The sequence below is a fragment of the Alligator mississippiensis genome, chromosome 1 (assembly GCF_030867095.1).
Source record: "Alligator mississippiensis isolate rAllMis1 chromosome 1, rAllMis1, whole genome shotgun sequence".
Taxonomy (NCBI): domain Eukaryota; kingdom Metazoa; phylum Chordata; order Crocodylia; family Alligatoridae; genus Alligator; species Alligator mississippiensis.
In genome coordinates this window covers 162,425,147-162,438,684 of record NC_081824.1, presented here as the reverse complement: position 1 = coordinate 162,438,684, position 13,538 = coordinate 162,425,147, and the positions used below count along the sequence as shown (strand labels likewise).

Below are 13,538 nucleotides of genomic sequence, written 5' to 3'. Positions count from 1 at the left end.
ATGAATAGTTTGCTGCGTGCTTGGTGTTCCATCTTCCAATTTCATTGGTCATGTGTGCAAGGAATTTTTATCTACATCCCTGGGATGGGAGAGAATAATTCCCTGCATGGCTCTCAAGCTGCAGAGATTACCAAGAACAGATAAATGTCCACCCACTGAGACTGGGAGCCCCAAGCCTCCTGCTAAAACTGGGAGACTGGGGGAAGAGAATTAAGCAGGATTTCCTGCTCTCCAGCCTTGGGGATTACTGGACATGCAGGAGAGTGCTAATGACTGTCTGCCCCACTCTTTACCTCATTCATCCTCCTCTGCTCCCACACTCCTTGCCTGCAGGTTCCAAGTGACCTGCAGGCAAGGGGTGTGGGGGCAGAGAGTGGAGCACTCTGTGATACTGGAGGACTGAGCAACCCCTCTTCAAAATCTGCAGATGTAACTGTAAGCTGAAACTGCAAACTGAAGTACTTCCTAATAGTTGCTGTTTGGCCCATTTGATTTTTTTGGGGCTGCACATGTCAGTGCTCATGCCTTTAAAGTACTAGTTATGTGTGAAGCGTTTCAAATGTTATATCTGTCCAGGGCCAAAGCTTGGGTTTTTGACTTACTGTGTCATTAATTGTTCAAAGCCTATACTCTGCCAGCAGAATACAATCAAAGCAAGTTTCTTAGATTTTAGGTTTTAATTAGAGATATTTTGGGTCATATTTTGAGAGGACCCAATCTCTACTTTTCACTGCAAAGAATAATTGCAAGCAGCGCTATATAGATACATGTTGGTTCTGGAAAAAGTTACAGTAAGAATTCATTGGAAGCTGTTGGAGCTGATCTAAAATTGAAGTCACAGAATTCAGTCAAGTAAGGGATAAATGCCACAGCAAAGATGTTTGCTTCAACTTTACCTCCTCTTCTGTCCAACCATGATCACTTGTCCTAGATTGATAAGCATTATTTTTAGATGTAAACTGTAAATGTTTTTAGTGGTAGATTTTTAACACAGTGTTCAATATAATCTTAAATGTTTTGGATGGATTCAAAGTGAACCTTGTAAATTTTACATAAATTTATCATTAATTTCCTTTTAGTGAAGGTGATGTTGTGAGTTTACATCTGCTGCAGCTGGCCTTTGGTGACAGAAAGCGCTTGGCATCCGGACAAATTATGTATGAGGTAAATATGTAACACTGTTTTATTCAATGTGTAGTTGTGGCTAGTTGCAATCATGACTTCTGCTCCAGGTTTATCAGAGTGCACTTCCATCAGGTCTTTCTTTCTCTGGGGTAGTTTTGCAGCTTTGCTGCCTATAGACAGAGGTACTTACTATGTTGTCAGGCCCTTTGTACCACAGCATTTACCTTCAACTCCTGTTGGGTTCAGCACTTGCAATTATTTATTTAGGGGAACTGTGATCAATGGTGAATACAATAATTCAAGGTAACCTTCTTATAAACAAACAAAATTGTTGATTCATCTGAACAGTAGGAGCCATGCATATAAGAAGGGAAGGTGTTTTCAGAACAGTTGTTCAAGACTGTTACTGTCCTTTGGAAAAATTTCTTTACAGTCTTTCACGGATTCCCTTTAATTTCAGGCACAGGTCACAGGTCTCTCCTATGTATCTAAAGTATGATTAGTTTTCCGAGTTGTAGTTCAGCGTGTATGCATTTTCTCTTGACCCTTAAAGCAAGGGTGTCAATCATAAGGGTCTGGCCAGTAAAGCTATATCATCTGTCCCCTGCAGTACTGCCCAAGGGTCTCGAGTGACCTGCAGGCAACATGCTAGGGCGCATAGAGCACCCATGGTAGCTTACATCCCAGAGCGACTGCTGCGAGCAGCACAGTCCTGGAACAGCTATGCTGTATGTGGAGACCACTTGGTGGCTTCAGGGCCATGCTGCATGGCCTGGTACAGTGACCTGGTTAAGATATAGTAGGCATAAACCATTGTAGGTTGCTCCAAATCTGTCATACATAACGTGTTAAGTATTCCAATGTTAGATGCTGTCATAGTGGATATCATAACTTAGCAGCCTGTTTTGTGTTGTCTGAGCTTGTTTACTGTATTCATAAAAATTACTTCAGCAATCTAACATTTTAGCAATTATTCCCTTTTTACTTGCTCCATTTCTATTCTGATACTGTTCTTTCTGAATGTAGTAGAGGGTCAGTTATCCAAACACTATCTGAATCATTCAGTTACCTGAACACAGGACTGCTGCTGTATTGCATGGTGTTTAGTAGACGTGACAGCAATGGAGCTAAAAAATTTTTAGCAATTGAGAAAAGAAATTGAAATCAATACTTCTTAAAAAGTTGAATCTGTTAAGAAAAAATGCTTTAGAATCTGCCATTGTTCACATAATGCATGTTTCATAAGCTGAATGACCTGATTTTTGTGAATGAGTTGTCCTAGTTCATTTAGGTACTTGATGCTCTACTGTATTTTGGAAGCAGTATGTACACATGAGAGATTAATTTATTGGAATTTAAAATTGGTGCATTTCTTACACTCCTGTGCTGCATTTATACAGGGTTACATTGTAGGACTGTCTTGGAAAAATATACAAACACTTCAATTTAAATCCTGACTTTATTTGCTCCTGTCATGTGTGGCCTTTACTGCCAGAAAAGCTTCATTCTCACTTACCAATCATGTTAGTATTAACTAAAGAATAGATCATTCCCCCTTCCCAGTTTTGCTAAGTAAAACCTTTTTCATAATTGCATATTATCATGTGTTATAAACTGGATTATCTTGTTATGATTACAGATGCAGTACTACTTGCTTTTAGGTGTCTTCCTTGATTATATGACTGGCATAACTGTTTATGTATTTTCAGTTGTGCATTTCTGTACATGCTATGCTTATGTTTTTGTTCACACCATACAAAGGGCCTAGATAGGAAACACGCAAGCTATGTGTAAACCAGCAAACCAGGGTATTTTCACCCTATCAATTGTAGAACCTACCCCTGGAAGATGGGGGTAAATCTCTGACAGTTAGACTAATAATAGGTATTATCTATCTGCAGGATAACTTGGTTAGCCATTTGCCAAAGGCCAACAGGTTGTTCTGCTCTTCCACACCTAGTGGTGATGCTCTATAATAGTTGCCTACTGGGTGCAGCTATTCCAGCATACCTGTGTGTCTGGCTGCTTTAGGTTCTGGTGTAGTTTATTTTGTTGTGTGGAATAAGTGTAGGCTACACTGATACCAATGCGTCATCTCTCCAGGCCCAAAATGTATTTGGTTAAGGTGATAGGACTTACCATTTGTTTTAGATTTTTAAAAAAATCTTTGTTTTGCATTTTTTTTAAAAAGCCTTTAAATGTGGGTATATGAGTGACAATATAGAAATCTCTATTTTGCTTTTCAAGTTCATAATGTTTTGAAAATAAATTAAAAGGGAAAGCTTGTTTTGAATCATTTAATGTAAATAGTAGCAAATAATTGTAAAACTAGATAATGGCATATTCTTTGGAATTATGAAAATGGTATACATTAATAAAATAGTGTTTTTTGCTCACAAAACAGTTGAAGATCCAGGTTATTGCACATCCTTATTTTTGTAACATAACTGAAGATAATCTTTTAAAAGAAGTATTTTGAGGTTTCTTAGTTAGGTGACATGTAAGAGATGTGGTCTTCTATATATCTAAGCATAATATGTGTGTGTGTGTGTGTGTGTGTGTGTGTGTGTGTGTGTGTATATATATATATATATATATATTTTTTTTTTTTTTTTTTTTGTCTTTCAGGGCTTGGAGTATTGTGAAGAAAGGTACAGTCTAGACCTCACAGGTGGTGTCTTTTCCTTAAGAGGACAGACGAGCAATACCAAATTGCTTAGTTGTCAGACCATAGAAAAATTTCGAATCCATGTTGACAGAGAAGATGGCATGAATGAAGGTTTGAATTTTTGTATGCTAGCCAAAATTTTCCCAAAATAAATTGTCTCATTGTTGGATCCTAAAAATATTTGTTTCAGCATGTGAGAGGTGATGAGCATCATTCTGGGATAATACTGTACCCTCATCCTAAAAGTTGACTTGGCTATGTAGTCTAACTTGCCTACTTTATTCAAAGACCAGAGAGTAGATGTTTGCATTGCACTGAAAAAGTGACATCACTCACAGGTTTTTCCTGTTGCACTGTTATGTCCATGTTTGAGAAGTTATGCATTTCTGAACTAAGGTTTAGATGCTAGTATTCACTCATCTTTTAAGTTAAAGACAAATCTAAAAATAGAACACAATCCATGTTCTATATTAGTTTTACTAGAAAAATGCTAAGCTTTTGTTTGAATAGGAGTATGAAATATTTTGCTTCAATGTGTAATAGTAGCAAGAGAAGATGATGTTATTTCTACAAGAAGTGAATTTTGTTGACGGGCAGCAAAAGCTACCCTGTAATTCCTTTGTCTACCTAATTTCTTCCTTCTTTAGTATGTTGCATATATTTAGTTCTGTGTTTGTTTTATAGAGTGCCAAGTTAGACTGAGCTTTATTGCTCCTCCTTTTTTTCAGTTGCATGCATCACATTCTGGGTCCTTATATTGCGCTTTAAGTCGTAAATATTCTTTCTGCATAACATTTCCTAGAAAGCCTACATGTGGCAGACTATAAGATTTTCTTTTAAGATTTTTTGGCTTTTTTTAATGTAATGCTGTTTTTACATAAAAATCCCATACAAAAGCTAAATTAAGAGACATTCATGTTGCAGGGTCACTGAGCAAGGATCGTATGGAAAAAGTAGCATCTGGTCATATAAAAAGTTGTTTATAAAGCATATTCATAGACTGAATGAAGGTTGCACAAGTAACTTTAATTCTAATAATTCTTGGTATGTGAGCACCTGACTATGCTGCCTTCATGTCCTTTCAGTATACCTTTTTGCATGTGCTAACCCGTATCTTAACAAATATGGGGTAGGGGGAATATTATGTGCTAGTTATTGACCTCAAAATAGGTAGTCAATACGATTTGAAAACATTTAAAATTAACAGCATAGACCTGTCATTTGGAGCTGCTAGAGTAGTAGTAACAGTAGGTTATTACCATATTTTCTTGCACACAACACCCTTCCCCAAATTGAGAGGGGAAGCTGATTTTTCTGCTTGGGATAGAAGCACCCTGTTTTGATTTGAAGCGTTTAAATACAGTAAAGGTGCCAGATAACGCAGCTTTACAAGCCAGCATGCTCTAGTAACCGGCATTCCGGCTTGTAAGGTAAAAGCAAAACTAGAAGTGCCCGCCGTGGCACTTTTGGTTTCGCCGAGCCCCCATGGCCTGGGGCAAAGCAGCCTGTGCTGCTGAGGCCCCGCGGCCTGGGGCATGGCAGCTTGCGTGGGGCCCGCAGAAGGGGTGGCGACACAGCAGGAAAGGCAGCGGCCCCAACAGGCAAGGACGCCTGTTCAAGCCTCTCAGATAACCGGCATATTTTGTTATCTGGCACCCCGCATTCCCCATGGGTGCCAGATAACAAAGCTTTTACTGTAATACTGCTCCACAGAGCAACAGCTGTGGCATACCTAGTCAGGTAACTGAGAGAGTTAGTTGACTTAATGGCTTATTCTTCTGCATTCCACAGGTGTTAATGATATTTCCTTTTTAATGGTCTTGATATTCTACTAATCAAGTTAACCTTTCTTAGGGCAATTTTGTTGTCTGCTATCTGCTCCTGGTCTGTTTCCTCCTATTTCACAGCCCTGAAGACTCTTTAGTTCATTTTAGAGTTGTATATCCACCCATGGAAACTAGCAGGAGCAGCTAGGGTTTCAGCTTTGCTTAAGCAGGAAAGGGAGGAGAGTAAACTGAAGATGAGACTGTCCTTGTTGTTTGCAGCCATATCTCTTATTGAAAAATATATTTTCCTTACTTTGTTTGACAGTCAGAACGATGTACTATTCCAGGGAATGTTCTATGCAAGAAAATATGGTGCATGTTACAGAGAGGGGCAAGAGATCCACGGTAGATGCTTTTAATGCTGGATGGAGAAAATGAGATGGGGGATTTGATAAGTCTTCAAATACCTGAAGAGCAGTTAGAGAGAGGATGGAGATGGGCTTTTCTTTGTGGTGGTAGAGGACAGGACTAGAAGCATTGGCCTCAAGCTGTAGCAGAGGAAATTTCGGCTGAAGATGAGGAGGAATTCTCTGATTATGCAGGCAGTCAAGCACTGAAACAGGTTACCTAGAGAAGTTGTAGAATCTACATCTCTGGACATTTCAAGAGCGGGTTAGACGGACATGTGTCTGGGATGGTTTAGTTAGGAATGTTCCTGCCTGGAGCAGGGTGCCGGACTAGATGACTTTATGAAGTCCCTTCCAACCCTATTTTCCTATGATCTTGTGCTTTCTTGTGGGGATTCACAGGTATTTGCTGAGTAAAGGAATTCTGGGTTCTATTCAGGGTCAGGAGAGATTATTCTCTATTGATCAGAGTCACAAAGCCAGGTGCCTGGGACAGCTGCAACACGTGAGGGTAGCGTCACTTATGGCTGCTGCCATGTCACTGGCATGGTTGGGCAGCATCTGGGTTTTTTCTGCCCCAGTCACCTCACCCTAGTTATGCTACTGCTAGTGATTATAAATTTTTCTGCTTTGTTCCCTGGACCTATCATCAACCTAGTTTATTATCTTTCTCCATTTTTAATTGGACATCTCTTTTTGCTTCCGTATTTACTGCATGCACAGAGACTACTCGTGCAGCAGACAGTCTCTCTCTGCCTTTTCTGCTTGGAATCAGAGTGGTTCACATCACCTGATGAGCTATTTCAAGAAAAGTGACTGTAAATGGGGTTTTAGGCAAGTCTAAGTATAGGCAGAACTGCCAACTTTGCTAGTAATTATTTATAAAATGAGTTCTCTTAAACTCTCTCTCTCCTGACCCTCCTGTATTTCTTGTTTTTAAAGACAGCTGGAGAGTGGCTTTTCTAAGAACATGTGAATGAGCATTGCACAGTGCTCAAAGAGTAATGAAAAGCACAGTAATGTGAAAAGATGTTGAATGTTAAGTTGGTAGACTTATTAATATAACAATTAACAGATTGTTAAAGGTCTTAGTAAATCAATTATAGAAGAAAGGGAAATTAGTGTAAGATTTTATTGAAATCTGATGTAATTTGAACAACAAACTGGATTATGGGAAGATATATCATTTCATATCTTTAGGACAATCTGATATTCTGCCAAATTATTTTATTTTGTGTTTTCCACTTAAAAAATGGAATGTTGAACGAGCAGCGTGACAAATTTTGCTGAAATGTATTGTGCACCAGTATTTTCTGACTCATTCTTGGATCATGTTATCTTTATTACAGTGATATCTCCTGATACCAGTGTGTCAGTCTTCAGCTGGCAAGTGAACACATATGGTCAGGGCAAACCATCTACTTATTTGGGCATATTTGACATAAATCGTTGGTATCATGCTCAGATGCCAGATTCTTTAAGGTAAGACCATCATTGTTGGTTTGGCTTTTTTTCAATAGCTTTCAAAATGTTCGTATATCATTAATTTACAGTTTAACTATATGCATTTACTTTCTCATAGACCAGGGGAATTTCTTTATAATTGCCCCTATTTTGCATTATGGTCACTGGACGCTGTTGTGAGTATGACTTCTCCACACCACATCTTGGATCTTCTGGTACATGAACGAAGCTTAAGTCGTGGAGCTCCTCCTTCTTACCCACCACCTGAGCAGTTTTTTAATCCAAGCACCTACAATTTTGGTATGCATTTCACCACAGGTAGCTTTTAATAGGGGAAGCTTCAGAGTTGAGGTTAAACCATCTTATAAAATGAGTTCTCTTAAACTGTCTCTCTCCTGACCCTCTTGTATTCCTTGTTTAGCCGTTTCTTGTTGTTCATCTTATTTTCCACGTGTAACTTGTAACAATTATTAAAACTTCTATTTTACTTCCAAAATCTATGATTAATGTTGAAACGTATATTTGATGTGTTAGAATTTTGGTTTTTAATCTGCTTGTAATACAGTCTCTGAATAGATGATGGTTATAGAATTGAAATGGCTTTAATTTGTTTACTATCTGAACTGTTCTACATAAGTAATGTGTTAGATAAATTTCTCACACACAAGTGAATATTTTGAAATAAAACGTGTAAGAGAACCGATGAAACATTGGTACCTGCTTAAATTTAGTGCATTCCAACATTATCACTACTTTTTAATGAAAATGGTTGCCTTGTGTTGCTGTAATAGACCCTTAAAAATGAAAATTTTAGTCCAAATATGGTTTGTTTTCTTAGATGCTACTTGTTTATTGAACTCTGGAGTTGTTCATCTGACTTGCACTGGGTTTCAGAAAGAGGTAAATTTCATATATTTCTTTATTAATAATCTAAAAATTAAGTTTTGCAGCATTCATAAAGTACTGAGTTAAATTTATCAGCAGGGAAGCATTTTGTGCTTAAAAATATCTAAACTGACAATTTATTTTCTCATATGTTAAAGGATAATGACTTGTTTCCATTTAAGTCAGTAGTGTGAAACTATTGATTGCTGTTGAAACAGGGATAGATATTTAATGTGTATGACTCATATATCTCAACAGGCAAAGACAAAGCCATTCATTGTGCACCTTGGTTTTGAATTTTAGTTTGTGGAGAAGGTACTATTATTCTCATTACAAAGGCTTGCACTCAGTTTCTTTTAAGCATGGATTTTCTTTTCTGTACTTTAACATAGGTTGGGGAGGAAATGTGGGGCCCCTAAAAAATTAAGAAAATTAATATTTATCTTCCCTTGGTTCCTGTCAAAAACAGCGGGCAGGGGAGGAGCCTGGGGAAAAGTGTCCCAGGGAAAATCCAAGCATGAAGGGGGGAAAAGCAGCCCCTCACCCACCGCATGCGAGCTCTAAGCGGCTGCAGCGTGGGGTTCTGGCCATGGGGCAGGCGTGGGGCCACTATTCCCCGCCTTTAGCTTTTCCCTAGCCTCCTTCCTGGTGCGGAGGAAAGCAGGCGCTTCCCCGCCCCGTGGCCGGTGCTCCCTGCTGCAGCTACTCGCAGCCCACATGGGGCTGTCCGAAGCAGACATAGGCATCCCCACACCCACCCCTGCTGCCAGCCTGGGCCCCACACTGGCTCCGGGTTCGCCTGTCAGGGCTATACATGGCAACAGCAGCTGCGGCCCCCCTGCTTGCTGAGCCGGGCAGCATTTGCCACCACCGCCTGCAGGCTGCCCAGCACATGAGCTCCGGGCGGCCAGCAGCAGCCAACACTGCCCGGCATGGCAAGCAGGGGGGCTACAGCTGCTGCTGCCGACCGGTAAGTCCGGAGCCGGCGTGGAGCCCAGGCTGGCAGCGGGGCTGGGTTACAAGGTGGTGCTGAGCAGAGTGGGGAAAAGCGGCCCCTCGCTTGCCCCATGGCCAGCGCCCCGCACTGTAGCTGCTTGCAGCCTGCATAGGGCTGCCTGTGCCTGCTCCAGACAGCCCTGCGTGGGCTGCGAGCGGCTGCAGCAGGGAGCGCCGGCCCTGGGGCGGGCTAGGGGCCACTTTTCCCTGTGCTTAGCATCAGCTTCTTCCCTGCTGGCAAGCAGGGGGTTGGGGCTGTGTGCTGCCTGCCGCCTGTACCATGGGACTGGGGGGCACTGGGTGTGAGTGGGTGCAGGAGCATGGGGCCCACACCGGTGTCCTGGGTCCAGAACAGGGTGGCAGGAGCGCAGGGTCCCAGCCGGCAGGGGCTCTATGGAGCTGGGCCAGCTCCCCGCTCTCCCTGCTGGTGCAGCTCAGCCCAGCTCCACAGACCCCTGCCAGCCTGTGCCCTGCTTTGGGCCCCACCGGTGCTTGCCCTGGGACTTTGGTCCCAAGATGGTGACCAGGGGGTGGGGCACCTGTCAAGAGGCAGGGCTACCCATGTGGCCCTCAAAAGCCTGCCAAAATTGGGTAAGTGGCCCTCTGCCTGAAATAATTGCCCACCCCTGGCTTAGGCGAAGTGAATTGACCAAGTAAATATGAAATTTACAAAATAAGCCAGAACTTTGAGAGCTACTCAATTGGGAGTCAGTCTTCAAAGACCTCACAAATATACTGCAGTAGACTAAATTTTTGGTGCACGAGTTACGCACTGAAAACTTTCAGTATACACAGCATTTGTGTTTTGAGCAGCAAAGGCAGGCAGATGTTCAAACAAGCTTTTCCTAATGGTTTGTATCATATTGGACTAATCTGAGACTTCTTTTGCAAATCGTAATTGTTCAGGTATCAACTTCTGCTGAAGCGTGCCATTCTAAAACACAACACACTTATTCAAATCTATAAAATGTGTTTTTAAAAAAATATTCCCTTGATGCAACTTTTAGCTTTTTGGGTAGAGATTTCTGAGGCTTCTGTATCACTTTTTCTATTGTGAATACCCAGATTGTCATAATCTAATATTTATGAATCAGGTAATTACAGTACTGCTTTCTTAAATAGCAGTTTTTTATGATTTCAGACCTTGGATTTTTTAAAGAGATCTGGTCCTTCTTTAAATGAAGCCATTCCTGATAGCTACAATAGATGTCTTGTAGCTGGTTTGCTGTCTCCAAGACTAGTTGATGTACAGCCCTCTAGTTTAAGTCAGGTGAGTGTATAATTAAGTATCAGTAAAAATAACCTGGGTTTTGTTTGAAATTTGTTCTAGAAATATGAGAAAATGATCTTTATATTGTTGGTATCAACCCACAAATTATTTTGGTTGACTAACATAAATTTGATGCAAACTAAATGTTGTACTAGTAGATGTAAATTTGACAGAGGGATTTTTTGTAGCTTATAAGGAACTGCCCTGGCACCCGCTTCCCCATCTGCCATTCCAGTGCTGGCTCTCTGCTGCCTGCCTGTCTGCCCCCAACAGGCTTTCCTCCCCACTCCCACCTCCAGCTGCTGCTTAATCCTCTGGCTGCTGCTCTGGTTCCAGCCTGGAGCATAGAACAGGTGGTGGCTCCAGGCCAACCCGGCCATGCAGCAGCAGTTGTGGTGGCAGCAGAATCTGCCTCGGCTGCTGCATGGCCAGGTTGGGGCTGGAGCCATCACATGCTCCATACCTGGTGCTGGAGCTGGAAGATAAGTGGCAGGAGTGGGAGAGAGAAGGCAGGCGGTGGGCAAGAGAAGAGGTAGCAAGGTGAGGGCTTGGCAGATGGTGGCTCCAATTCTGACCCCCAAGTTGGGGTAGGAGCCAGCACTAGAGTAGCTGCCTGCTCCCCCAATTGTACTCAAATCCAAGACAAGTGGCCCCTCCCCATATTACATGCGTTTGGGAGGGGGGGATGAATGGTGTCTTGGATTTGAGTAAATATAAGTCAAGGATGAAATGCAGATATATAGCTGTAACTGCCAAGAGTTAAACAGTGACTAGAAAGGTGAAAGCAAAATTAGATGTACCTTAGTGAAACAAATGAGCTACGTGGTCTAGCAGTAAAAAGATTCTAACCAAATTAGCAAAATCAATGTGAAATTAGTCTGGGTGTAGTCATTGAATTTTGCTACTCGGAGACATTGTATAAATAGAATCAAGTTTATCATAGTTTGAATGGTAAAATATAACAGTGTTTTTATCCTACTTTGTTACATTTTTAGGAGCAACAGTTGGAAGCTATACTATTAGCTGCTGTCCAGACAAGTTCCTTAGGACTTCTTACTGGCTCCATCAAACACTGGACAGCTGAAGGTAGTGTGCTGATTTTTTGTCAACTTTTTTATTTTTTATCCTAATAGAATTTGTATTCATGGGTCTTGTTTGTTTGTTTTCATAAGAACAACCGAGTTCTGCTGCTAACCTGCGCTTCGTTCTTGAGTGGACATGGAATAAAGTAATTTGCACAAAAAAAGAATTTCACCGTATATGTAAGTATTAATGTGCAATTAATTTGCAGGAGTTATCTTTCCAATTTGAATGTACACGTTAATATAGCTATATATTATCAGTTCATCTGAGGTTGTATATTTACTTAGGAATGCTTTTGCTGCTTTGAATCTATGTAAGGACTAATCGCGTCATATTTGTCCTTTAACAGGTGTTCCGCTGTTCGATGGCTCATGTAATTTCATTGATCCACAAACCATACAATCTCTTCAGCACTGTCAGTTGCTTCTGAGCAATCTTAGTACAGTCTTAAACTGCTTTCTAACAGAAGCACAAGAGCTGACTGACAAAGGTTTGTAACAATGTTATCAAATGTAATCTATGCTTTTTTGTTCTGAAATATGCCTCTGAATGGCACCTGATGCCTCTGCCAGATGTTACTTTAGTGGTTAGATAGGATTTGATTTTTGGGGTGTGGAGCGTGTTTTGGAGACCATGGATCTGATCTTGCAGTGCATCCCTGCATGGGGAAGCCAGGTGCAAGGGTCTTTAACTACTGGACAGGGAAGACTTGAGAGGTGGGAGGAGGGTGGCATGCAGATTGGCAGCAGATCTTGAATTTGCTGAGTTCTCCAAATTTCCCTCTATCCTATACCCAATATTTATAGATGGCTGATTCTAATATTCTAATAAATGATTTCTGATTGGTTTTATTTATCCCACCCCATACTGGTGAACAAGTTAAGAGGCTGTGACTTGGACCACAGTCTGGTGGGTGGCGAATTGGCTGGAGGGTTGTACCCAGAGAGTCGTAGTGGATGTGTTGGTGTCGACCTGGAACGGTGTGGGCAGTGGGGTCCCGCAGGGCTCGGTCCTTGGACCGATACCCTTCAATGTCTTCATCAGCGACTTGGACCAGGGAGTGAAGTGTACTCCATCCAAGTTTATGGATGACACAAAACTGTGGGAAGAAGTGGACACGCCGGAGGGCAGGGAGCAACTACAAGCAGACCTGGACAGGTTGGACGTGAAAACAACAGAATGCAATTCAACAAGGAGAAATGCAAAGTGCTGCACCTAGGGAGGAAAAATGTCCAGCATACCTACTGCCTAGGAAATGACCTGCTTGGTGGAACGGAAGCGGAAAGGGATCTTGGAGTCCTAGCGGACTCCAAGATGAACATGAGTCGTCAGCGTGACGAAGTAATCAGAAAAGCTAATGGCACTTTATCGTGCATCAGATGCATGACAAACAGATCCAAGGAAGTGATACTTCCCCTGTATTGGGTGCTGGTCAGACCGCAGTTGGAATACTGTGTGCAATTTTGGGCACCGCACTTCAAGAGGGATGTGGATAACCTGGAGAGGGTCCAGAGAAGGGCCACTCATATGGTTAAGGGCCTGCAGACCAAGCCCTACAAGGAGAGACTGGGGCACCTGGACCTCTTCAGCCTTTGCAAGAGAAGGTTGAGAAGCGACCTTGTGGCTGCCTATAAGTTCATCATGGGGGCACAGAAGGGAATTGGTGAGGCTTTACTCACCAAGGCGCCCCTGAGGGTTACAAGAAATAATGGCCATAAGCTAGCAGAGGGCAGATTTAGACTGGACATTAGGAAGAACTTCTTCACAGTTCGAGTGGCCAAGGTCTGGAACGGGCTCCCAAGGGAGGTGGTGCTCTCTCCTACCCTGGGGGTCTTCAAGAGGAGGTTAGATGAGCATCTAGCTGGGGTCATGTA

General features: G+C 42.0%; 1 protein-coding gene across 2 annotated transcripts in view; it reads left to right on the top strand.

Annotated features, from left to right (window-relative positions):
- AHCTF1 (AT-hook containing transcription factor 1) overlaps positions 1–13,538 on the top strand; it is a 68,486-nt gene that overhangs the window by 22,119 nt on the left and 32,829 nt on the right. For both annotated transcript variants that reach the window (XM_019500578.2, XM_014600043.3), the window contains exons 7-15: positions 1,080–1,164; positions 3,754–3,904; positions 7,316–7,448; positions 7,549–7,730; positions 8,269–8,330; positions 10,453–10,581; positions 11,577–11,667; positions 11,754–11,843; positions 12,014–12,154. In XM_019500578.2, coding sequence (XP_019356123.1) covers positions 1,080–1,164; positions 3,754–3,904; positions 7,316–7,448; positions 7,549–7,730; positions 8,269–8,330; positions 10,453–10,581; positions 11,577–11,667; positions 11,754–11,843; positions 12,014–12,154 — 1,064 coding nt within the window. The remainder of the gene's footprint in view (positions 1–1,079; positions 1,165–3,753; positions 3,905–7,315; positions 7,449–7,548; positions 7,731–8,268; positions 8,331–10,452; positions 10,582–11,576; positions 11,668–11,753; positions 11,844–12,013; positions 12,155–13,538) is intronic.